The sequence below is a fragment of the Phalaenopsis equestris genome, unplaced genomic scaffold (genome assembly GCF_001263595.1).
Source record: "Phalaenopsis equestris unplaced genomic scaffold, ASM126359v1 Scaffold000002, whole genome shotgun sequence".
NCBI lineage: Eukaryota > Viridiplantae > Streptophyta > Magnoliopsida > Asparagales > Orchidaceae > Phalaenopsis > Phalaenopsis equestris.
The window spans coordinates 43,234,713-43,259,028 of NW_018164444.1; the positions used below are offsets into that span (position 1 = coordinate 43,234,713).

At 36.1% G+C, this 24,316-nt stretch overlaps 1 protein-coding gene across 1 annotated transcript; it reads left to right on the forward strand.

Moving 5' to 3' along the window:
• The first annotated feature begins 1,086 nt into the window (after positions 1-1,086).
• On the forward strand, positions 1,087-22,295 carry LOC110018385 (protein SHORTAGE IN CHIASMATA 1). Its single transcript, XM_020715686.1, has 9 exons — positions 1,087-1,204; positions 5,635-6,080; positions 6,292-6,378; positions 6,621-6,689; positions 7,584-9,571; positions 18,063-18,270; positions 19,436-19,948; positions 20,469-21,941; positions 22,025-22,295. Exons 1-9 carry the CDS (start codon positions 1,087-1,089, stop codon positions 22,136-22,138), a joined length of 5,016 nt encoding a protein of 1,671 aa, XP_020571345.1. The 3' UTR covers positions 22,139-22,295.
• Positions 22,296-24,316: the final 2,021 nt, after the last annotated feature.

Sequence of the window (24,316 nt, forward strand, 5' to 3'; positions counted from 1 at the left end):
TGACAACATGCAGTTCCTTCAGGATGGACTTTAACTTGTCCCACGTTGGGCCCTTCGACTTGGTCAAAATTCCCTAGTCGCCTGAGCAAGAAGCAATCACAAATTTCTTTCTCCAATCCATTATCTTATTTTCAACTCCAAGTAATTGGACATTCTTGTCAGCCGAAAACATAATGAAGCCTTCCTTGTCAACCTTAAACAAATAAAAATGGTTAAGCATATCAATCCACCAAGGGATGCTTTCCCGACGACAGAAAATGACCAAGGTCATGATCGCGACAATAGAGTTTGGCAGAACTTATGCTGGAATAACTCCATATTTAATAAAAAAAAATTCCAAAGCTCGGCACATAAGGGTAGTCAAAGGCCATACTTGAACTGATCCCGATAAAAGACCAACTTTGTGCTAACATCATCTGTCGTGTGTATAGACTTCGGCACATTTTGAAGCATGATACTATCATAAAAAATGTACCGCTCCTGCATCTCCTTCACATCTCCCATGTCAAGATTGAGGCATCCGCAATGATAGAGAAACCAAAGAGAATGGGAGAATACTTGGGAGCCATCATGTTAGACCAATGAAACAATCGAAAGATGAAATGAAGGGGAAAGGATCAAAAGACACTGAGAAGAAAAACATAAAGCATAAAAGATAAAACGCAGCCCATAACCCTATTTATATAGTGAGTGTGGAAATTGAGGTATCACTTAATGATAAAAGTTCACACCAAACATCATTTCACATATTTAAGTATTATTTTATTACAAATAACATCATTACAGGTCACGAAAAAAAAAACTATAAAAGGATCTTATGACGCTTCAATTGTGGTGTACCCCTTCTGAAGCATCCTCTGGAATATCATCTCTCCACCAAACTTAATATGTCTCATTCGGTCAACATCTTGATGAAATCTGCTCAGGTCAGTCAACTTACGAATGGGCCCTAACTTAGCACACACATTCTGCATGGATCTCTAGAGCGACGCAACCTCCTTCTCCAGCTTAGTAATGTCGATTGACCTTCGTTGAAATGTGGCGATCGCTACCTCTAGATGCTCGCAATGAACCAAACACTCCAACATGGATGCTTGGCAGGATTTTCAGCCACTTAGGTCGAAAGACCAGCCATCTTTGCCATCTGTTGTTCCACTAAGGCGGAGGACGGGTGCTGATACTGCAATCACTCCTACTGGGAGCTGTTAAATTGATTGATCGACATCTAGAAATACTAGTCAGCTGTGGAAGGAGGTGCAACAACTGGTCCTAAAGGCATGATAGCGACTGCCTGGGCAGAATCAACGACGTCCTGGGACAACCCTCCCTCAATTTTGGTCTTCAGAATTGTTGTCTCATCTATATTGAGAATAATGTCAAGGGATTACTATAAAAATATTTAAAAAAGTATTTCTACATACCTAAAAATCTTTCTAATTCAGAAAGAGTAATAAAAACTCTTGTTCCCTTGGGTCAGGGCATCTCTGTCCTTACTTAACAAAGTCAGCGGGAGGGGTGGGGGGTGTAATCGATTGTAGACTTTTCTCTCGCTCCCACTTGACTAGTCTCGATGAGAGGAGCGACCCACTCAACCTCCTCAACGACCACACTAGATAGACAAGGGTCCATCGTCGACGTCCTTTCAGTGGTCAGGCATCTGAGCTGTCAAAATAAACAACATTCTCCACTGGCTTAGAATTGGGTGTCATTGGCTTCTTTTCTTAACAATTCTCTTCTACTTTTCAATTATAGAAGATGCAAGAGGCTGAAAGCCTTCAAATGCTAGAAGGTTGTCCATTTCCTTTTTACTCGAACCATCAACCATGGTATCAATCGAAAGACTCAAAGCGTAGATAAGGAAAAGGAAAGCGCAAAGCCTCTAGCTCTATTTATAAGATTCATTGGGCATGAAAAACAAGGGAGAGTTGATTGTTTAATTAATATTCTTGATTTTTGTACTATTTACTGCATAATAATTTTTTTGTCCTAACCGTAGCAATCACCATCAAGGAGCAGAAAAATCGGAAAACTAATATGTGTATTGCAAATATGTCAGCACAAATCTCAAAGAAATCAGACGATCAACAATAAATGAGCAAAAGTGGGTACTAGAGGGTAGAACATATAACTCAACAGCAAATAGTTGACCGGCTTTACAACTATAGCTTAGTCGACTGACATAGTAGACTAATGAAATCTTTTTAATGGAATTAATCGACCGACAAAGTTACCAATCATGAGACCACAGTGAAGGTCCACACACCCTGGCTAAATGACTCAATTTCCAAGAAGAAGATACGATCGACTGACATGATCAAATTATAACTACACACGATGGATGACCGACACAGTTGGTCGACCTCAAGACTTTGGGCGATTGACTATGCATCACTTTTATTTTTATTACCATGTAATTTGATCGGTTGTAGACTTTTCTCTCGCTCCCACTTGACCGACCTCGATGAGAGGAGCGACCAGCTCAACCTCCTCAACGACCGCACTAGATAGACAAGGGTCCACCATCGACGTCCTTTTCAGTTGTCAAGCATCAGAGCCGTCAGAAGAAGCAACATTCTCGAGTGGCTTAGAATTGGGTGTCATTCGCTTCTTTTTCTTAATAATTCTCTTCTTCTTTTCCATTATAGAAGATGCAGGAGGCCGAAAGCCTTCAAAAGCTAGAAGATGAACGTCCACTTCCTTTTTACTCAAACCAACAACCATGGTATCAATCGAAAGACTCAAAGCGTAGATAAAGAAAAGGAAAGCACAAAGCCTCTAGCTCTATTTATAAGGTTCATTGGGCATGAAAAACAAGGGAGAATTGATTGTTTAATTAATATTCTTGATTTTTGTACTATTTACTGCTTAATAAATTTTTTGTCCTTACCATAGCTATCACCATCAAGGAGCAGAAAAATCAGGAAATTAATATGTGTATTGCGAATATGTTAGCACAAATCTCAAAGAAATCAGATAATCAACAATAAATAAGCAAAAGTAGGTACTAGAGGGTCGACAACAAATAGTTGATCGGCTTTACAGCTACAACTCAGTCAATCGACATAGCAAACCGATGAAATCTTTTTAGTGCAATCCGTCGACCGACAAAGTTACTGATCATGAAACCGCAGTGAAGGTCCGCACACCCTGGTCAAATGACCCAATTTCCAAGAAGAAGATATGATCGAACTATGCCTGCACACAACGAATGACCAACACAATTGGTCGACCTCAAGACTTTGGGCGATTTACTATGCATCAATTTTATTTTTATTACCATGTAATTTGAATTCAATCATTCAAACAATCATGGAAAGTGTTCTTTCCTTACATGTACTTATATTCTTATACCCTTATAAATAGGAGGCTGTGACATCAATAAAGGAATCTTTTAGACCCTCTCTGAAAATTCTGATATTTAAAGATTTCTTACATTCCTCAACTTTATCTCTTTTTTCCCCTCTCACTTTAGCTCTCTCGGCTCTAACTCTTGACATGTGTTCCACAAGAAAATAAATTAGGATTTAACATATTTATTTAAATTTTTTAATATTTGAACTTGATTTGTACATTTTTTGTGAACATAATTTCAAAAAAAAATTTAATAAATCTAAATGAGTAACATCTAGTGTCTATAAAAGATTTGTTTGAGGCTGTTGCAGTTGTTTGAAGAAACAGCTATAGAAGAATCTGTTTTTCAAAAAGCTACGATAACGATTACAATTTTATTTAATTTTTAAAAAGTCAAATTGTACATTTTTAGATGTCACTATACTTTAACAACTCAGGTTGAAAAAAAATATCTTCTATCACAAATATTTCTAAAAAAATAGCAAAAAAAGCAGTTGCCCAAACAGAACCGTGGTAGCGGTTTGAAAAACAAAGCAGACAGAAATCTGTCACAAACTGGCCTTGAGATAAAAGAATAAACTTGAAAACAATAAGAAAAAATTTGAAGGAAATAATAGTACAAAATGATTCATAATGTGAAACATTTCATAAATTGTATATCACTGAGAAAAACAAATGATATCTAGATCAAGTATGATAAAAGAGAATGAAAAAAAAAACTGATACTCACTTTTCTAACTCTATGTTAATTTTTATTGTAACAAATTTTTTTTAGGCAATTTTTAGCCAAACTAACAAATCAACATAATATATTAATGATATCATATTATTGTTGCCCAATCATTTTAAAATGATACAATAACAAATAAATCTAATAAATGAAGTAAATACTTTAGCTAGTACTAGTTCAATGGTAAGATGTTGTGCATTGTACCATATGATATCAAAATTTCTCATCTTTACAAAATCATACAATCAAATTTACTTGTTGAATTGACAAGACAGAAGAAAGATGACATTTCCTTGCACTATAAGGAAGATCAATTTAATCAAGAGAAAAAAAAAATTATTATAATTTCTTAAACTATATGATCATTAATATTGACAAGATTGATTCACATTGAATACATATACTATGATTTTTGATGAATACAAAATTTGGTAGTAGTTCTTTTAAAAAATATGCAATCTTTTTTTTATCACATTTACAATTATTTTTTGAGCTGTCAATTAAAAAAAAATAAAATAAAATAAAACTCTCAAAGAGCAGACATATTTTCCCTAAAAAAATATGTAAGTTGATAATGATAATGAAGTACTTCACATTCAATGCTGACACAAAATAATCTCACAATCTATCATTACTTGCAAACAACTACAACATTTTTTAACACTCCTTAAAAAATATTAAAAATTTTTACATCTTCTTTGTCATGTAATTAGAAATAAAATTTATATGATGCAATATAAGGATAGAAACAATGTGAACTTATAAACGTTAATGATTAAAAAATAATAAAATATGAACTAATTAATAAATATATATTAATAACATAAATATAAAATTAAAAATTAATCTAAAAATATACTTTATATAATAATTAAACTTTATACAAAATTATTACCCGATAATATATTTAATCACAAAATAACACGGTCTACTTCACCAAAGAGCTTGGGTAGGATAGTTTTTTTTTTAATTATGGGATATAAATTCCATATAAGGGCAAATCCTTGTGAGAGTTCATCTTAGAGAAGCACTCGATTAAAATATTGGCTCTTGTATTTCTATAGATTTTGATATTTAAGTGTTCGAATATTGCTACTCGGGAATTTCAATTGGAATTAAATCAAACTAAGAATATGCTAAAAATTACTCGAATTCGAGATACTCAGGGAGTTTCAAATTATCTTACAGTTGGGCTTTATAGCTTTGATTGAAATTTAAGGGACAAAGTTGAGACATCAAACTTACATTTCAATAAAGATTTACATACATTTTACTTAATTGCTATGTATTTATATATCTAACAACTAAACTTCAATTTTTATATATATATACACTTACATGTCATCTGCTCTATGCATGAAAAAAAAAATATTCAATTTTTTTAAAGTCAAAATAGTGATATTTTCTTATGTGATGTGGAAATTTTGGGCAGAATAAAACTTAGGTGTATTCTGTAAATACATAGAAATTGGGTGGTATGTACGTAAATGTCCTCAGAGCCATGTGCTGCCAACGTCTATAAAACGCAGCTTGAGGCGCCTGTTTGAACTCAGCACTCCTCTCGAAACTGCTGTCCATCCGCCTCCACGCATCTCCCTCTCCCTGCCACGCCGTTAGACGTCGATTTCCGGCGGCATTGATCGATGTAAGCATGAGAACTCGCTTCCTAGCTACCGATTACTTCTCTGCTCCGTCGACTACCGAATCATTGAAAGATTTCCAAGTCATCCCCCTTCCAGCTCCAAATTTCTTCTCTCCGGATCTCTTCCATAGGGTAGAGATCCCATTATTAGTTCCAGATCGCTCTGTGCAACATGAAATCGATAGGTTTCCATTTGAGGAAGCTATTACTGACTTCCTATCCGATGTCATCCCCCGGTTCCTTGATGCGGAAGGAAGACGATCCAGTCATGGCAGCACTGGGAGTCAGTTTAATCCGTCCTCCGAGAACAACAATGAGGAGATCGGATATGCGTCATGTGAGATGAAATGCATTGAGGTGACTCAGCCATCTAAAGTTTTAAATAACGGATTCTATTTTGTTCTCAGATGGTTATTTTATTGAATTCCATTTATCTATGATTCAGTATTGAAAGAAATTGAGGCCCTCTGTTCTGAAATTTGTAATTTCTTAAAATAGTCAATGTCATTGGTTAATCCTTCAAAACCGAGTTATTTTATGGAGAATCCTGACCTTGACTTCCTTGAAGGGAGTACATGGTTCCTTTTACAATGAGATGGAAGTTGAAGATATCTTGGATATTGAGTATGCTGCTTTTAATCATATATTGCCAGAGGTACGAAACTTATGTTAATGCTGATCATTCGATTTAATTGATATTTGTATGTGATGTCTTACTCCTCATGTCGTGTCTTGGGGCCTGGAAACGGCAGACTTTTCTCCAGTTTGAGATACCTGAGGTGGAGGAGTTTCCCCTGGTATCGTGTTACCCTTTTCTAGGAGTTAGACATCTTGTTTAATTATTTTTGTTAATGCTTTATTTACATAGTTAATTCTTATGTTTTCTAACAATGGCAGTTGGGAGTCTCTTGTGAAGACAATGAGGATATGTTATTCTTTGAGATCCATGGAATTAGTGTTCCGCTGGTATGTCTTCTCTTATAGATGTCCAATTCAATAAATGTTTTAAATCCTTTGGATTTCTGATATGTGTGTGTTGAAATATCTAATTTAAATTACATGATTTATTGCATTTCCTGTTAAAACTTATAATAGGAAATAATTTATTCCTAGAAAAAGTTATGAGGAATAAATTCTTTCCTTAATATAAGGAGATATTTTCTTTTCATATATTAGGAATTATTTGTTTTCCTATTTTATATTATTTCCTAGTATCTCATAATAATTAATATGAATTAATTATTGGAGATATCGGGTGATATATCTTTTATTTTTTATTATTTTTCCTATTATAATTCTTGCTAGGGTTATTTATAACCCCGTTCATATCAATGAAATTAAGTGATTCCAAAGTATTCCACCTTATTCCGCATTATTCTAAATTTCAACAATGTGCTTCAAGGCGGCCAATATATAGAGCAGTTAAACCTTAAAAAGTGATTTCCTATACTAGCATACTGAGAGAAGTATTTGATTTTGTGTTTTAATTTTGTTTTAAATGGCTACTACAAGCAAAATAGCAGGAAATCTTAACTTGCACTATTATTAGATAAGGAGTCATTTAATTAGCTTAAAGCTTATGCATTTTATTAATCTACTATTTGTAATACTTGGACGGGGGATGAACTCAAAAAACCAAACTCATTCAATTTCCAATAACTCAACCTATAAATTTTTGGTATACTGTGCTTTTAATTTGGTTTCTAGCTTTGCTTAAATGATAAAAAAATATGGAAAGATTGAATAAATATTCACCAGAAATTTATTAAACTATCTTATTTATATAGTTTAGCTCAGTAAAGTTATTTCTTTGTTATGAAATAATGTTTTTTTCTAATGGAGAAGTTGTTGCATGCCTAGGATTTCATCGATGTTAAAATGGAAATATCAATAGCAACTCCGTTTGAGGTTGAACGAATGCTCTGTCTTATTGAAGATGTTCCAGACATTTTGATTCTTGGTCAGGAAAACTTTTCAGCCAAAGATGGCAAGTTTTCACAAGACAAGCGTTGGCATGATATTAAATTACCCATTTTTGAAATTGGTGAAAGTGTTTTTGGGATCCATGAAAGCATGTCTATGGATGAAATATTCAATGATCTCCTAGCTTATCAAATGCCTCAGAAGAATGATGATGAGTTGGTAGTCAATGCAAAGGATTTTCTCGGAACCACTAATGACAATTTTTTAAAGCATTTTTTGAATCAAGAAGTATCTGAATATGACCTTGACAACAAATTACTGCCTTTGAATTCTTTATTAGAGTTGGATTTGATTAATCTCAATGGTTGCATTCTTTTTGAGAAGCAATCAGTAATATATCAGACGGTATCAGATGAAAGTTCTCAACATATTCCATGCTTAGCTCAGTTTGAAGAAGTACAGGTTTTAGATGGAACTATTAATGTGCCTGATATGTTTAACAGTTTTGAATCAGTGGAGGAAGAAGGATTTTCTGAGCAGATGTGCAAAGAAGAAGTAGGGCAAATAGAAAACTTTTATGATTCAGTCCTTACTTCGGAACTTTCTCTCACTGATGATCCATTTAAATTTTTGCCTGCTCCAATTCTTAGTGATGATAGAGTTTTGAAATCAAAATCGAGGATTGTGGAAGATATCTTTAATGCACTCAAACCACACACTTTTTCTGTCAGTGATGAATTATATTTGGATTGGCATCCTCTTTTGGAAGGGGGTTGTAACAATGAAGCTTGTTCAACTTTCTTGTCCATGGTGCAAGAAGTAAGTAGTTATAGGATTGAAACCTCGGAGCTTATATCCCAATATGACTCTTTCATGCATTCTGATTTTGATTTCTTGGATGATTCTTTGGTTGAGTCAAGCACAGCACAGTGTAAAGAACTTCCGGATGTTCATCAAAACAGTCACGATGATGTGGTCCCAGCAGTTGATACTGTTGTTACTGAGAAAGTTAATGATGACAATAAACAGCCTAACGGTGCAAAGCAAATTCCGAAGAAAAATCCAGCCAATATTTCTTTGGTGCTCGAGTCAATTTCACAGTCTAATGATCTCAATTTCTTCTTAGGTGTACGAAAAGGAGGTGTTCAGGTGTCTTCTTGCTTTGAAACTTTGAGTGCAAATAAGCCTAGTATCAGGATCACTTCAGGGGATGAGCTAGAGGGGCCATCTGAAACATCGCTTTTTTCAGCATCAAATATTGAAAAGATTGAGCTCCATAAAGCTAGTTTATCAGGTTATACTTTAAGCCTTATTGATCAAATAAAAGGGATCTATTTTTCAAACTTAAACAACTGCAGGCATTTGATAACTAATAGTTCATTATCAACTCCAATGGAGCTATTGAGCATTCCCAAGGGAAGGCTGTTGGAGTTAATTTCAGAGAAAGGTGGAAGCCGATGTACTTTGGGAGCTAGAGATGAACCTTTCGTTGCATTACTTGCAATATATGCACTAAAACAACTGGCTTACTACTTATGCTTCTTTGGGATCCACATCGCTTACCTCTATGTGAGCTGTTCGAGTAAAGTGGACAACCTGGCAGAGAGGTTACAGCCTTTGCAGTCCTTGCTTCAAGACGCACTTTGGAAAGCTGAGAAACAAATTCTTGAATCACATCCATCACTTTCTCTGATTGAAGGCCTTCTGAGGTCAAATGCTTCTAAAGGATTTAAAAAAACACTAATTATATCTAATGAAGTGTTTTGGCCTTCATTGAAACACAAGCTCACTAGTTTGAATATATCATTTAATGAAGTTAGAAATCCATGTCCTGAAGAACAATTGGACATTCTGGATAACTGTACAACTTATAATTCTATTTTGGAAGAATTATCGCACTCAGATTGCTTATTACTATCCTATGAGTAAGTAATGTCTTTATCATGAAAATACGTTTTGGTTTACATGTTTTAGTTTTGTTCCATATTTATCCTTCTTTCTTTTATATCAATCCTTTGAACAGTTCCTAAATCTTATTTCCTTCTGTGTTTTGGTATACTTCCTCAGTGTATGTAACTTTATCTGAATCTCTTATGTAGTTTCTGATTCTCATTTCCTTCGGTAAAATATTATTTCCTCATTATAGTTTTATTTTTGTTATGATGAAAACTTGCCCATAATAACGAAAGAGTATGAAATTGCTAGCTCAAAAAGTTCAGCTTTAGTGTAAACAATAATATTTTTACCATGGAAAGTGAATGTTTACTTATATTGAGGATGGTTTAATTCTTGCTGAAAAGAAAATAAAAAGAAATCGATGAACATAGAGCGTTGAAATGAAACCCTCATTCGCCAATAGCTTTAACAAAGGATCAAGGAGCATAAGTAGTAAGCAGAAATAACAATTCCATATGCTTTGAAATGAGAGAAAAACTTGTAGGGCAAATAGTGGACGCCAGAATTGATGGCGGTGAATTATCAATAAGGGAAACAATCTGTGTTGTAGCTTGAGGAGTAACTGATGTTGGGGAGGATTGATTTGAGAGTGGGATAAGGAGTTGAAATGCTTGTGATATTGTAATGATAAATATGAAAGAAGTAAAGATGTTAACGTGAGTGAACGTGAATGTGGCAGTAATGTCAACAAGAAAATGCCAGAAGGCGAAATAATGCAAAAATATTTGCATAAAGATATACTAGCTTATTTTGAATGGTAATGGGATTAGTCGTGGTTGTACTTTTCCACCTTGCATTTAAAATAATAAAATATTTGATTACAAAACTCATGCAAGATGGTGAGATCTTATAAGCGATCTTATTGATGTCCTATGTTTAAATTGTGGTTAGTTTGCGATGTTGGAGTTAACCCAAATAACAATAAAAAAGCAAATATTATTACTGAAAAGTAAATAGAGTGTACAATCAACACACTAGAATAGGAAATAACAACAAATACGACATAAAATTCAACTAAAGTTGTATTCCAAAGTGGTGGTCGTGACCGTTAGGGGCGTGGGAAGGTTGAAATTGATGTGGGAGAGCTGCCTCGAGCCACGACAACTAACATGTGCCTGATCCAGAGCAACAACAAAAAATGTTGGGTGGTTTAGGTTGTTGACAACAAGGGAGAATGTGATAGTGGAAGTTTTGGAAGATGGCATCAAGTGGGAAGGGGTAGGGCGCACATTCTTGGTGCGCAGCACGTTGGAAAGTGAGGAGTGGTTGCTGGGAAGGCTGGAAAAGGAAAAGACAACAACTTCTTGCCATACTAAATGGTGGCAACAAGCAAAAACACAGATGACGACGGCTAGAAGATAGAAAACTGCAGGAAGAAACAACCAAGACAGTTGTTCTAGGTGACTGCAACAGGAAAGGGACAGTCATGAGCAATGTGGGGAGAATGCGGAAGGAGATAAGGAATGTAATCACCACCTCAATAACGAGATACAGTTAGAGCACCACTCAACTCTCGGATGAAACCCTAGAAGGGAACACAGGGGCACTGATGAAAGTCCTGAACAGAAAACAAGAAAAAAAAATTCTAGACTCCCACGAAAGCAAATTTATGATCCTAAGATAAATAAGAGTGAGCTCAAAGTCCGGCCGACACTCGACAACACAAGAAAGCTTGGACCAAACTGGTCCAGGCAAGCAAATGCTCCGTCTGCTTATGTGCGGGAGTCCCGCGTCCACACCAGTAGTAGGAGATGCCACGTCGGTATCCTGGGGTTGGAGGAGCTTCGTCCTCATCCATAGAAGCTTCAATCTCCTCATAGTATAGTGTCAAGTTGTCCCAGTTGAAGTAGTGGAAAAGGCATAATCTCTTGTTAAGTCAATTATGTAAACGATGTCATTCCTAAGCACATCCTGATAGAATAGGGATATGTCCTTTTATAGCACAACCAGAACTGAAATTACATGTGGATGGTTATCCTCACAAATTAAACTTCAAGACATTAAATTTGTAATTGGCTTCCTCCACTATTAGTACTCGTCTGAGTGTATTTGATAAACAAGTATGTAAGGAGGATTCAATTCTGAGACAAAATCTATAACATGCTGGGCACCTCTTAATAACAACCAATCAGGCTTCTCTAGAAGGACCTAGATCCCATTGTAGAATATTCTTTTCCGCAAAACTTCTTAGGCGATTTCTAACTCTTTAGTTCACCCCTCCTGTTTGATCATTTGTCAGTGGGTACACCGCTAACTATTTTTAACACTCAAATGACTCCATATTATCTTCCAAAAGTGGCACAGAAGATTCTCATCTATATTTCTGAGCACCCTCAGTGGGGGAAACTCAGAAAGTAAATTATTCATCTCAAAAGTCTGAAATTCTCTTATATGGGATTGTCATGTGTTTGATTTCGGTTCCTTAAACTCACGACCGTCTTGGACAACCAATGTTAATTAGGTTGGAGTCTCTCTCACGAGCTCATCTTCAATTACGTGCATCTCTCCCTCATAAGTTGGAAGCTGATACTTATTTGTGTCCTCACTTTCTTTAGTGTCTATTGTGTCATTATCAATTTCTTCAACAACTCCATACTCACTGAATTAAATCGCACTCTTGTTTAGGAAACCTGATGCACTGTGCCCAAAATCGTGACACTTAATGCATTTTCTGTCGAGGACAGATTTGGGAATAGTTTCTCTTTAGGCAGGGTTAGCTTGGATGCTCGACTGGGTGTAGTCTTGCTACTTGATCCTAAGATTGAACTCTTCATATAAGATGTGGTAATCACTCATTGATGTTGCCTCAAGAACATGATAACATGTAATAACGGGTAGGTACTTGTGTTGCATTGCCTTCTTCATTTTCTCTTAGGTAGTGATCTTATCTCGATCTTCTCTCTTCTCTCTTCCTCTTCCTTTTAGATTCTCTCACTACAACGTGGTGTTTTTCTTCAACTCGATGGCAGCGAGTTTCACCCGTCTGTCATATGGTACCTCTTTGTATTCAAAGCTCGACAGTTTACAATCATTTAATGAATTCATCTGAATTCATTCTTCCCTCGAAATCCTGTATATTCATTTTCACTCATAAGTCTCTGTATTCTTCAACAGACACTTCTTCTCTAGACCTCCTCTGATAGTGAATCTCGAAGCGTTGTGTTTGATTCTCCTCTTCATTGAAATCATTCATATGAAAAAGGATTTAGATATTATTCTTGCTCTCCTCCTTGGGTTTCTCTATCATGATCGGCGGTGACCTCTCCTTGGGTCTTACCCTCAATTTCATTGATCCATTGTAGCTCTCGGTAGAGTTGCAACTACATTTCTTCTATGATGAACTTTTGATCAGCATTCGACACTTGTTTCCTCGGTAACATGATTAAGGTTTGGGTGTGGGTTGGTGGAATAGGGTGTATGGGAGTGATGTCAGGTGGGAAAGAAAAATTCTGGGTTAGGTAGGGGGGCTTAGATAGCGCTAGGTTAGGACTAGGGTTAAGTTAGCTTGATACGAAATGATACCGGAGCTAACCCTAAGAAACATAAGAAAACAAATAGTATTACTGCAAAACTATTAGGAGAGTACAACCAACATACTGGAATGAGAAATAACAACAAACATGGCACAGAACTCAACTAGGGTTGTATTCCAAAGTAGTCGTTGTGATCTTTAAGGGCATGGGAAGGTTGGAATTGATGCGGGAGAGCCGTCCTGAGCAACGACAACCAAGATTTGGCTAGTCTAGAGCAACAACAACAAAAGGTGGGTGGTTTAGGGTGTTAGGAACAAGGGATAATGTGATAGTTGAGATTTTGGAAGATGACAACAACTGTGAAGGGGTAGGGCGCAAGTTCTGGAAGATGGAAGCAAGTGGGAGGGAGAGGGCAGTGACCAGATTTTGGAGACAAAAGTGCATTGGAAGGGGGGTAACTGTGGCTGGGAAGGCTGGAAAAGGCAGGGATAACAACTCCTTGTTGTTTTGGATGGCAACAACAATAAGAAAACCGGCTGGCAAGGACTGGAATATAGAAAACTGCATGAAGAAATAGCCAGGACAGCTATTTCGGGTGGCTGCAGCAGGGAAGGGGAGTCCGTAAACGATGTGGGGAGAATGGGGAAAGGGGTAACGAAGATAATTGCCACCTCAGAAGTGAGCTACTATCAGAACACCATTGGACACTCAGACAAAATCATAGGAGGGAACACGTGGATGTTGACTGTTGTCCTGAACAAAAACCCGAAAAAAAATTACCCTATATTCCCAAGAAAATAAATTTATAATAATAAGATAAATAGGATTGAGCCTAAGGGCCTACCAACATTCCACAACACAAGAAAGCCTGGACCAAATCAGTCCAGGCAAGCAGACTCTCTGTCTGCTTATGTGCGGGTGTCCTGCATCCACTCTCAAAGCGTGTGACGCCCTCACCAGTTTTTGTCAAATGCACCCATGTTGTAGAGTGTCGGTAGTAGATAAATATGGTAGTTTGGGCATATATAATAGGATTAAAAGATGCAGCCATGTCGGCAGTGGATAAATTGACAAGGAAGGAATAAGAAGGAAAAATATATTCTAATGATAAGGCTTTATGTTATTTAAAAATACTTATCTAAACTAAACTTAACTCCAAATGCAGCAATTAACATAAATGAAATGTGAAGAAGGGTCATTCACTTGAACTCTTAAATAATTAGTGATATATATTGACAAAAAAAACTATCCACTCAAACATGGTTCTTGATGGAAATAAGCAGGGGGCAACGTGCGAAAATATTCAAGCCAAAAACTTCTGAAAATATCTTTGATGATTCGATCTATTTTTAAAACACTTATGGTCAAAAGGAGTTTCTTGGTGTGACTAACCCAATGATGCTAAATTTGTATTAATTTAAATCAAAATAGACCTAAATCAAGCATTTGAATGCTTTGTTTGGAAATTTCAGAAGACTATTTGAGGTACTAAAAGACCTTTATTTTATGTGTATTTATAGTTAATACTAGTATCTTAATGAGATGAATATGACGAACTCAAGATTAGTTTATTCTAATACATTAATGCGCTAAAACATTCAGAAAATTCTGTACAATCAGGGGGCTCAATATAGATCATCCAATCGAGTGTAATAACTTCTCGTCAAAATGAACAAAAATGTCTTTCAAAGATTTATAAGCAGCTCTAGTTGCTACACTCGCTCCCCCTACTTCGTCTGCTTCATCTTCGACCGATTCGCTCTACCTATCCCGCGCCGTCTAGCTGCCGGTCTCTGATCAGAAGCTGTACAGTTATGTTCCTTCTTCTAGGGTTTTGTGTAGATTGTTCTCTGGATTTGAGATGTAGGTTATTGGATTTACTATTCAAGATCTAGAGCGGACGGTACAGGCTGACGAGAGTGGGGATAGAGCGGTTTTGTTATTGTTGTCGAGGGTTTGTTACTTTTCGTGAGGTTCTTTGATCACGGGGATCTAGAGGACTATGGGCGGCTTCGACGATGAGCTATCAGTCATACTCTTGGATGGGATTCGAGAGAGGTGGATGTTTAAGGATTCCGCATGGATTTGCGGTTAATTGTAGGCGCATGAGCTCTAACCTGCAAGTTTTGCAAATTGGCACTCCTTATTAGATTTATGGTTTCGGCTTAGACAAACCATAGATCTCTTGGGCTTCGACACTTTTGGGCTTTGGCATTCTCGGGCTCCGGCACTTTTGGGCTTCGGCATTTTTAGGCTTCGGCATTTTCAGACTTCGGCATTCAGAGGCTTCGACACTCATGGCTTGAGGATTTTTTGTCCCGACAATGTTATCAACTTCTTGTTGGCAAATTGATGCTTCCTGATCAATCAACATCAATTTGAGGGGGGATGTCAATCAGGAAGGATGAAAATCAGGCAGCTAAATTAAGAATTTTCTATAATTAGAAGCTTCCTTATTTTCAATATCTTTATTCTGATATATTTTCATTTTAGCTGAATATTTATATTAGAAATATGTATTATTAAGTTACCTAAAATAGATTATATGCACTTTATTTTGTACCTAAAATAGATTGTAAGATTGTTATTTAATGGAACGAAAGCAAAGGGAAAAGACAATCGAGCCTATTCAGTATTCAGCCTATTTGTGCAAAACTTTGACAGCTAAGACAATCGATGCCCAACTATCATCACTAAGGTTGATTCCATCTGACTCCACCAAAGCTGACGCCTACCATCACAGAAAAGACAGACAAATTATATTGCCAACATTGTCAATGCCCATCATTGCTTATAATGTCGAGGTATATCATCATTAACAAGTTTGACATCCACATGTGTCAACAATACTGACAGTTGTAGTTTCCCAAAGATGACGTCTGTAATCACCAATATTGCTTTCAATACAATTGGTACCTGTGATTGTCAACATGGTTGATGCCTGTTGTTGCCAAAACGACCAACACCTATTGTCGCTAAAACAACTGATAGCTACAGTCGCCAACATGATTGACTCTTAATTTTGCTATCAATGTTGACATTCATTGTTCAATTTCAACTCAGACGCCTATAGATACCAAGAAGGCTAATACCCATTATAACAAATAATCTCGAAACTTTTTGTAACAAATAAGGTTGAAACTTGTAGTTGCTACATGGTTGATGCAATCATCGCCAATAAAGCCATTGCTCATGGACACTAATGATGTTGACACCCACCTTCGACAAATTTCAACATCTGTCATTGCTGCTAAGACTAATTCATGCCTTCCTGCTCGCTAGTTTTCCATCTACGATGAGAATGATCAAATAAGTCATCAAATAAGGCTTCCCTTGTTTTCAATATGAAAGCCATGTTTTACACTTCATATCAACTACGTTGTATTTTGTCTTCTCCAGCTGCAGGTAAGCGTACAATTTGTAAAATACAACTCATAAAATAAATTATTTCAGCTTGGACAATGACATGATTTTTTTCCTTTGCAGGTTTTCTCCATAAAACACCTTATATTTTTTTAAGACTTCTCAACTTTTTTTATTTGTGTTCGTATAAGATTATTATAAAATACAACAACAACAATAACAATAAAAACAAGCCTTTATCCTACTGAGTGGGGTCAACTATATGAATCATTTTTCTCCATTGTTTCCTATTGTCATATTTTCATTTAATTCTAATAAATTAAAATCATTTTTTATACAACATGCCCAAGTCTTTTTAAGTCTACCTCTACCTTTCTTAACATAAGTTGAATCTAAAACATTCACTCTCCTAACCGGATCATCACATGGTCGACTATAAATATGACCAAACTATCTAAGATAATTCTCTCCAATCTTGTCTACCACTGGAGCTACACCGGCCCTTTTATGGATATATTCGTTTCGCATTTTATCTCTAAGTGTAAAGTAAATCATCCACCTAAGCATTCTCATCTTAGCAACACTTGGCCTTACTTTTATGCTTCTCTTTTATGGGACAACATTCTGTGGCATAAAACATTCACACCACCATCTTATAAAAGTTTTCTTTTAAGTCTAAGCGGTACTTTTCTATCACACAATAGGCCTGATGCAACCACTTCAACCATCGAACTTGAATTCTACTAATAACCTCCATCTATATTATCACACTTTTAACAAGAGACCCGATATATCTAAAACTTTCACTCCTTTTAATGATTTGATTCCTTGTTGCTACAATTCTACACTAGATCTACTACTACTAAAATTACATTTCATTTATTCAGTTTTAAATCTACTTAAAATGAAGGTCTTTAGACTCTAAATTAGGACTTCATAAAAGTTTGTCTTGCACTCTTTCTCTAGTCTTATCCACAAGAAGGATATCATCAGCGAAAAGCATACACCAAGGTACATCCTCCTGTAAATGTCCAGTAAGGTGACTATTTTATAATACCAAGATGGTAAAATGTCTCTGCTACCACAAACATTCCAGCACACAATAGTTGGGATGAGGCCAGCTCTAAAGAAATAGTAAACATTGTCAAGGTGTACATTTCTTTTGCATCTCATGAATGTTCTATTCCATATTCCCATAGACTCTTGGCTTTAATTTTCAACTACAAAGTCAATTGAGTGCTTTGTGGCACTATATTCAATATTTGATTATTAAAATTAATTTACTTGTGATACTTTCAACCTCACAATATATATGGACCATCTTCCGATTCATTTTTTACTATCTTAATGCAAATTTTTTGTGTTCGGTAAAAATGTTCATATTTATATGCACATGTATACATTCTAGTCATGACCGTATGTGGTGCTACATAAAGCACAGTTATGTTTTGAATGCGAGAAATATTCTATTTTATTGTTTACTTCCATATACTATGTACTTCTGCTGTTATGACTGTAACCTTATTCATATTAGTCGCTACTCCGGATTTTTGTAAGCTGAATCACTATCATAAGTTGTTATTAGATATCCTTACAGCGACTAATCTTGTGTTTTTGATTGCAGGAACACTTCAGCATCTTTTCCATTCAACATGTTTAGCAGCATTTTGGAATATGGAGGACCTCGTTCTATATCCATAATATCTGAGATTTTTCCGTGTTTAGGTAGTATTCCCTGTGTTCACTTTATCAGATTTGATGTGGAGAATCATTATGTTGCAAAGGCGCTTTGTGAAGGTTTTGAAGCCTCAAATAATTCCATGATTTTTCCGGTATTTACTTGATGAATGCTCATATTAGCATTTTCTTATTCATCTAAATTAAGAAGTCGTTTTGATATGATAAGTTTGTCTACCAGATGCCTCTCTCGTATTATAAGATGGATCTGGCATTTGATTCTGCTTGCTTTATGTGCAAGGGTTTTAGTGAACTTTGATCGCAAATCCCATTCGATCTTAGACTAAATGTTCGTTGAACAAGCTTATTTCAATGTATTTTTCTATTTTTTTGGCTGATGATTTGTCCACTTCACATTCATTCATCAGACAGTTATTGTTGAATAGAGCCTCCAATTTACTTTGGATTTTTGCTGAATGAAGCAACCTAAGCTTTACTGGCTTTTTGGAAGCTTTATGACAAAAATCTGCTAACTATTGGCATAAGGATGACATATTTCCTGCAGTGGCTTCTTATTATTTTTAAAGAGGATTTCGGTGGGTGGGGAGAAGGGCTCGCAGGGAAATCCATACAAATTACAGGAATAGAGAAATACAATTTCATTGACAAAAATTCCTTCATTGATGCATGTAGCAGCCACTTCACTCTAAATTTTCTAATTTTTTGTAACATCTTGCAAGCTATCAGGAAGAGGAATTTTTGGGGGATGGAGCAACCTAAGCTTTACTGGCTTTTTGGAAGCTTTATGAAAAAAATCTGCTAACTATTGGCATAAGGATGACATATTTCCTGCAGTGGCTTCTTATTATTTTTAAAGAGGATTGAAATCCATAAAAATTAACAGGAATAGAGAAATACAATTTCATTGACAAAAATTCCTTTATTGATGTATATAGCAGCCACTTCACTCGAAATTTTTTAATTTTTTGTAACATCTTGCAAACTATCAAGGTACAAGGGAGAGGAAACAATTTCAATGTCACAATTTCTCTCATTGAAGAATGCATTTGCTAGTATACTCCTTTTTTCTTCTTTTTACTCTTTAGTTTTACATAACATCATGCAGGCTTCGTTCTTGACAATCTTATCCGACATCACTGTATTGCTTTTAGATGATTCACCTTATTAAATATGTTTTGTGAGTAGCGACCATGTCACTAATTCTACTCCTAGATGGCTCAATGCCGAATTCCACCAGTTTGCTTTTCTCCGACTGCCATTATCAATCTAACGCCTTTGATATCCTTTTTCTGTTACCAGAATGGGTTCCCAAGCTATATGACCCATCTACAAGGTTGCTTAAATGATCAGAACACTGAAGGGATTTTCACTCAATTCCCGCTCCACAAGGCCTGTAATAATTCATGTGAACCTGTACTCAACGCAGATCCCTCCCATGATAATGAGTGTGCCATGAACATGCTTTATCTGTCAAGTTCAAACAAGACAACTGCAAAAGTCTGTTCAGATCCAGAGACAGTCATAATTGTAAACACCCTGAACTTGGAAAAAAATATGATCATATCAAGAAGAAGCTCTTATCAGAAAATTTTGGAACTAGAAAAGAGCGGTGTGCAAGTTGCGGAGCGGGATATTAATCTTCCTTTGGATCTCATCTTCAGTGCTGCTGTTTGCCTAGTTTGGTATGAGGCAATAAATATTGTGGACAAAACAGAAGCAGTAGTTAGCTTTTCAGCAATACCTGCTTTCATCGAGAATATTGCAACTAAAATTTTGATGTCCCTCAGTTCTTCCTTCAGTGGTTGCATACTGGTAAACGAGCTTTGGAGGGTTTTTGTAGATTACTCTAGATCATTGTTCATTAAAACTTTTGTACCAGCGACATTTCTACACTCTGCTTGATCATCTATACATTATCCATAGCAAAGATATTTAATTTCTATGTGGAACGTGAATGTAGAGAACAAGGAGTATGCGTTCACGGAGAGCTATGGAACTTCATGAAATATGTGAAATATCACGGAGGTTGTGATGAAGTTCTAGGATAAAAAATTCCAAGTAGAAATTCTGTTAAAAATCATAAAATCTTCCGCTTTATCCTCTAATTTACATCCATCATTAACTTCTGAAGTTATCCATGGTCATAAAGCTAGGTGCTAATCAGAATTGACTTGATATAAGAAACTAATCATGCCTATGATTCAGTAGCTTCTTCATTCTCTAAAGACATACTACATTTAGTATTTATATAGCTTTAGGCAAACTTCTTAATAATCTATACTGCTTTTCCTCGGCATCCATATCTGATTTTTGTATGATTTTTTTTTTTCAGATCTTTGAGGGGGAAAGGAACTTCCTTGCATCCATAATGGAATCATCCGACATGCTTTATGCAGCTGCAGCAAGTCTTGACTTAAACTTACAATTGTTCTGCTCACATACGCCTGAAAATACTGATGACATTATTCTAAACTGTATCAGAATGACAAGCACAAAAGATGGAGGTCTTCACTCAGCAATGCCTGAATCAGAATCTATTGCTGAATCCTTTCTAACAAAGTTTCCTTCTATAAATCCACTCTCCGCACATTCGATACTTTCCTCTGGTGGCATGCTTGTTGAGTTCTTTGAATGGTCACCTGAACGCAGAATTCAGGCTATTGGGAAGTATAAGGTGCCCCATGGAAGCATATCTCTTTTCAATGCTTTATGCAGATATGGGGAGTTAGGAGAATCCAAATCTGTAATGACAGATTGCTCATCCATAGATTCAGAAAATACTAGTGGCACGCTACAATCTAAAAGAAAAAAGAAAATACATGAAATCAGTTATGGCACACCTGGCATGCTGGTAGGTGAATCCTTTTATGTTGAACCAAGTCAATTATACCATAGCAGCAATGTGATCCCTCAGCCATCCCAGCCATACCAGTCAAAGATTTTCAGGCCTCGTGATGTACCGAAAGAGGCTCAGCTTTTCAGCAATGCTAATATTTTGGAAGGAAAACAAGAATTAAACAATTATAAGATGAGCAATATTGGTGGGGATACGTTGTTTAGAGTCTTTAGACACAGCAATCCACATGATGAATTCCACAATGATGTTTTTGATTACAATTGCAACTTCTTAAATGAGCCATTTGCGTCAATCCCAAGAAGCAGATTTAATCCAAGGACACCAGACTTAAGATCTGAACCAATGGATGAGAGCTTTCTTTCTTCGAGCAGATTCTTGGGTGGCCAAAGTCGTACATTTCCGACGTCTGCTGAAATCAACTGTTCTGAAAACGATTTGACTAAATTTTGCAAGAAAAATGGCTCGGAGAAGGAATCCGAAAAATATAAAAGTTCATTATTTAACAAAGAATTGATTACAAAAAGGAAAAATTTCTTACATCAAAATCAGAAATATACCCCTGGACTGCTGAATAAGACAAAAGGAGTTCCATATCTTGGTGAATTTCTTCGCTCAACTGTAAGTCAGCCTTCTCAACAAAAATACCGCCAAAAATCCATTATCGAATCTGTTGGACAGGCAAATGAGAGGAGCAAAATGCATCAACAGTTTTCATGCAACACGTGCCTAAGTTGCCCGGGGAGTCTGAAAAGAAAAGCTGTTTGTCAGAAAAAAAGCCCATCAATTATCGACAGTTTCAGGTACCAAGGAGGCAACAAAAATGTCCAGGGAACCGTGAATGAGAGAAAGAACTTAACCAGGGTGCAACCAAGTCCGCGGGATCTCGATAAGATGGATTCGGCCTTCATAATTCCTTCATGGACACCAATTGATAAGCGAGCTAGACAGGTGTTATTCAGTTAATTGTTGTTTATATTTTAAAAAGATGCTTTGTTTACTGTTAAAAAATCTCACTTCTTAAAAAACTATAGCAACTGTCTTTCGTGCGCACTGGAAACGAGCAGCAAAGGAGACTTGCATGGAGAAGAAGTGAGAGCCCTCGTGTAGGTTTTGGTTCGAGGAAAAGGCAGAGAGGTGATGTTTAGGTATGCCACTTAATATCACATACTCAGAATTTCCTATGGTTGAAATAGTAGTCAAATATTGATGTAGCAAATTTTAAGCTTTTTGACACATAAATACCTTTTGATCAATCTTTTCTAAAGTGGAAATATACAATCATATATCTAACCTTATATTACGTTTGAGTATTGTTTCATTTTCTGTAAATGCATTTTGGCTTCATATTTGAGAGGGAAAATTTTGCTCAAAACAAAGAATATATGTTTACTTGTGGAAAGAATGCAATATCATACTGCCAAATCCTCAGGTGCTTTATTCCCTATGTGCATTGAGTAAGAAGTCTCTATCAACCGCTGAAGTAGATAAATTTGGCATGATTAAAATTTAAAACTGAAAGGAATATACATGCATATATTGAATACAACTCTGTCTTGTAAATCACACCCAAAGAGTAGAATATAAAGCAGGAGAGAGAGAACACTCAATAGAGTAAAATTGATAAAGATTTAATCCGTGATTGATTGGTTTTTTACTGTAGAAATGACCCTCTTATTTATAGGTAAGGGAGTATAAGAAGTACAATTACATGCTTGCTCCTGTTTGAATAGGGGCACTATGGGTAATTTAATCATAAGGAAATAAATAAATAAGTAATAAGTAAATTACTAAAAAGTCTTCAGCTCGGCTTCTCACACCGCTTGGCTGACTGTGGTTGGTAATCCTTGGATCTGCGGGGTCCTCTTGGCAGACTTCTTTAGTTTTGATAGCTAGTCGATGTCAATCAGAAAGGACGGAAATCAAACAGTTAAATTAGGAGTTTTCTATAATTAGGAGTATCCTTCTTTAAATTATTTCCAATATCTTTATTCTGATTTATTTCCCTTTTAGCTGAATGTTTTGATTAGGAATATATATTATTAAGTTACCTAAAATAGATTATACAGAATATTTTGTATCTAAAATAGATTGTAAGATTATTGTTTAATGGAATGAAAGCAAAGGGAAAAGACATCGAGTCTATTCAGAATTCAACATATTTTTCTCAAAATTTTGACATGGTATTAGAGCTAAAATTTTGCCCTAACAATTAGTAGCTATTGAGGACCGTCAAGGCTCCCTTCCAGTCGGCCTTCTTACCGGAAGGGGAGAACTATTTCTTTGCCTTGATTCGCCCATCTAAGGGTTTTCGTCTGTTGCGACTGCCTCGTTTGCCTTCTTCCATCTCCTGAGTCTGGTTTCGTCTCCCGCGCTTGATTCCAGCTTCGATCTGTGATCCTGCTCATTTGTTATCTCATCATTGATTCAAGTCTCATCCGTAATCTGCGATCTCGTTCACTTCGTCCTCTTCGGATCTCCTTCGCTAGCCATCATTGCTTCTACGACATTTTCGACTGCTTCTTACTCTTCGCTTTGTCTGCTTAAGCTTCGACTTCGACAAACCATAGATCTTAGGCTTCGACACCCTGGGGTTTCGACACTCGGTCTTCGGCACTCTCGGGCTTCAACACTCTCGGGCTTCGACACTCTCAGGCTTTGACACTTTCAGCTTCGACACTCATTGCTTGAGGATTTTTAGTCCTGACAATTTTATCAATTTTATTTTTTGATCAGTTCGCATCAATTTGAGGGGGGATGTCAATCAGGAATGACGGAAACCAGACAGTTCAATTAGGAGTTTTCTATAATTAGGAGCTTCCTTATTTAAATTATTTCCAATATATTTATTCTGATTCATTTCCCCTATAGCTGAATATTTAAATTAGGAATATATATTACTAAGTTATCTAAAATATATTATATAGAATATTTTGTACTTAAAATAGATTGTAAGATTATTATTTAATAGAATGAAAGCAAAGTGAAAAGACATTGAACTTTTTCAGAATTTAGTCTATTTTTCTCAAAACTTTGACAGTCAACTTGAACTTTTTATCGGTCGCCCAAATCTTCGCTTGGTCGGCCTTGTTGGTCGGTCCTTCTTCGATCTGTCGATCGATTTTAGATCCTGCTTTGAGGAAGACGTAACGCAATGGGCCTTGCAGGCTCACGTGCCCTGTTTTTTACCCTCAGCGGATCTTCTTTGACTATGCTTCTTTTCATCCATTAGATATCCTCAAGATTCGTATTGATATATTTTTTATGTAGAGCATCTATTCCTTAAGTCCAAGTAAAGAATATTAAATGAAAAAAATAAGATATAT

Coding starts and splice junctions, on each gene's coding strand:
- LOC110018385 (XM_020715686.1), top strand. CDS start 1,087: ATGGATGCTTGGCAGGATTTTCAGCCACTTAGGTCGAAAGACCAGCCA. Junction 6,081..6,291: donor GTGAGATGAAATGCATTGAG/GTGACTCAGCCA, acceptor ACTTCCTTGAAG/GGAGTACATGGTTCCTTTTA. Junction 9,572..18,062: donor TGCTTATTACTATCCTATGA/GTAAGTAATGTC, acceptor TTTTGATTGCAG/GAACACTTCAGCATCTTTTC.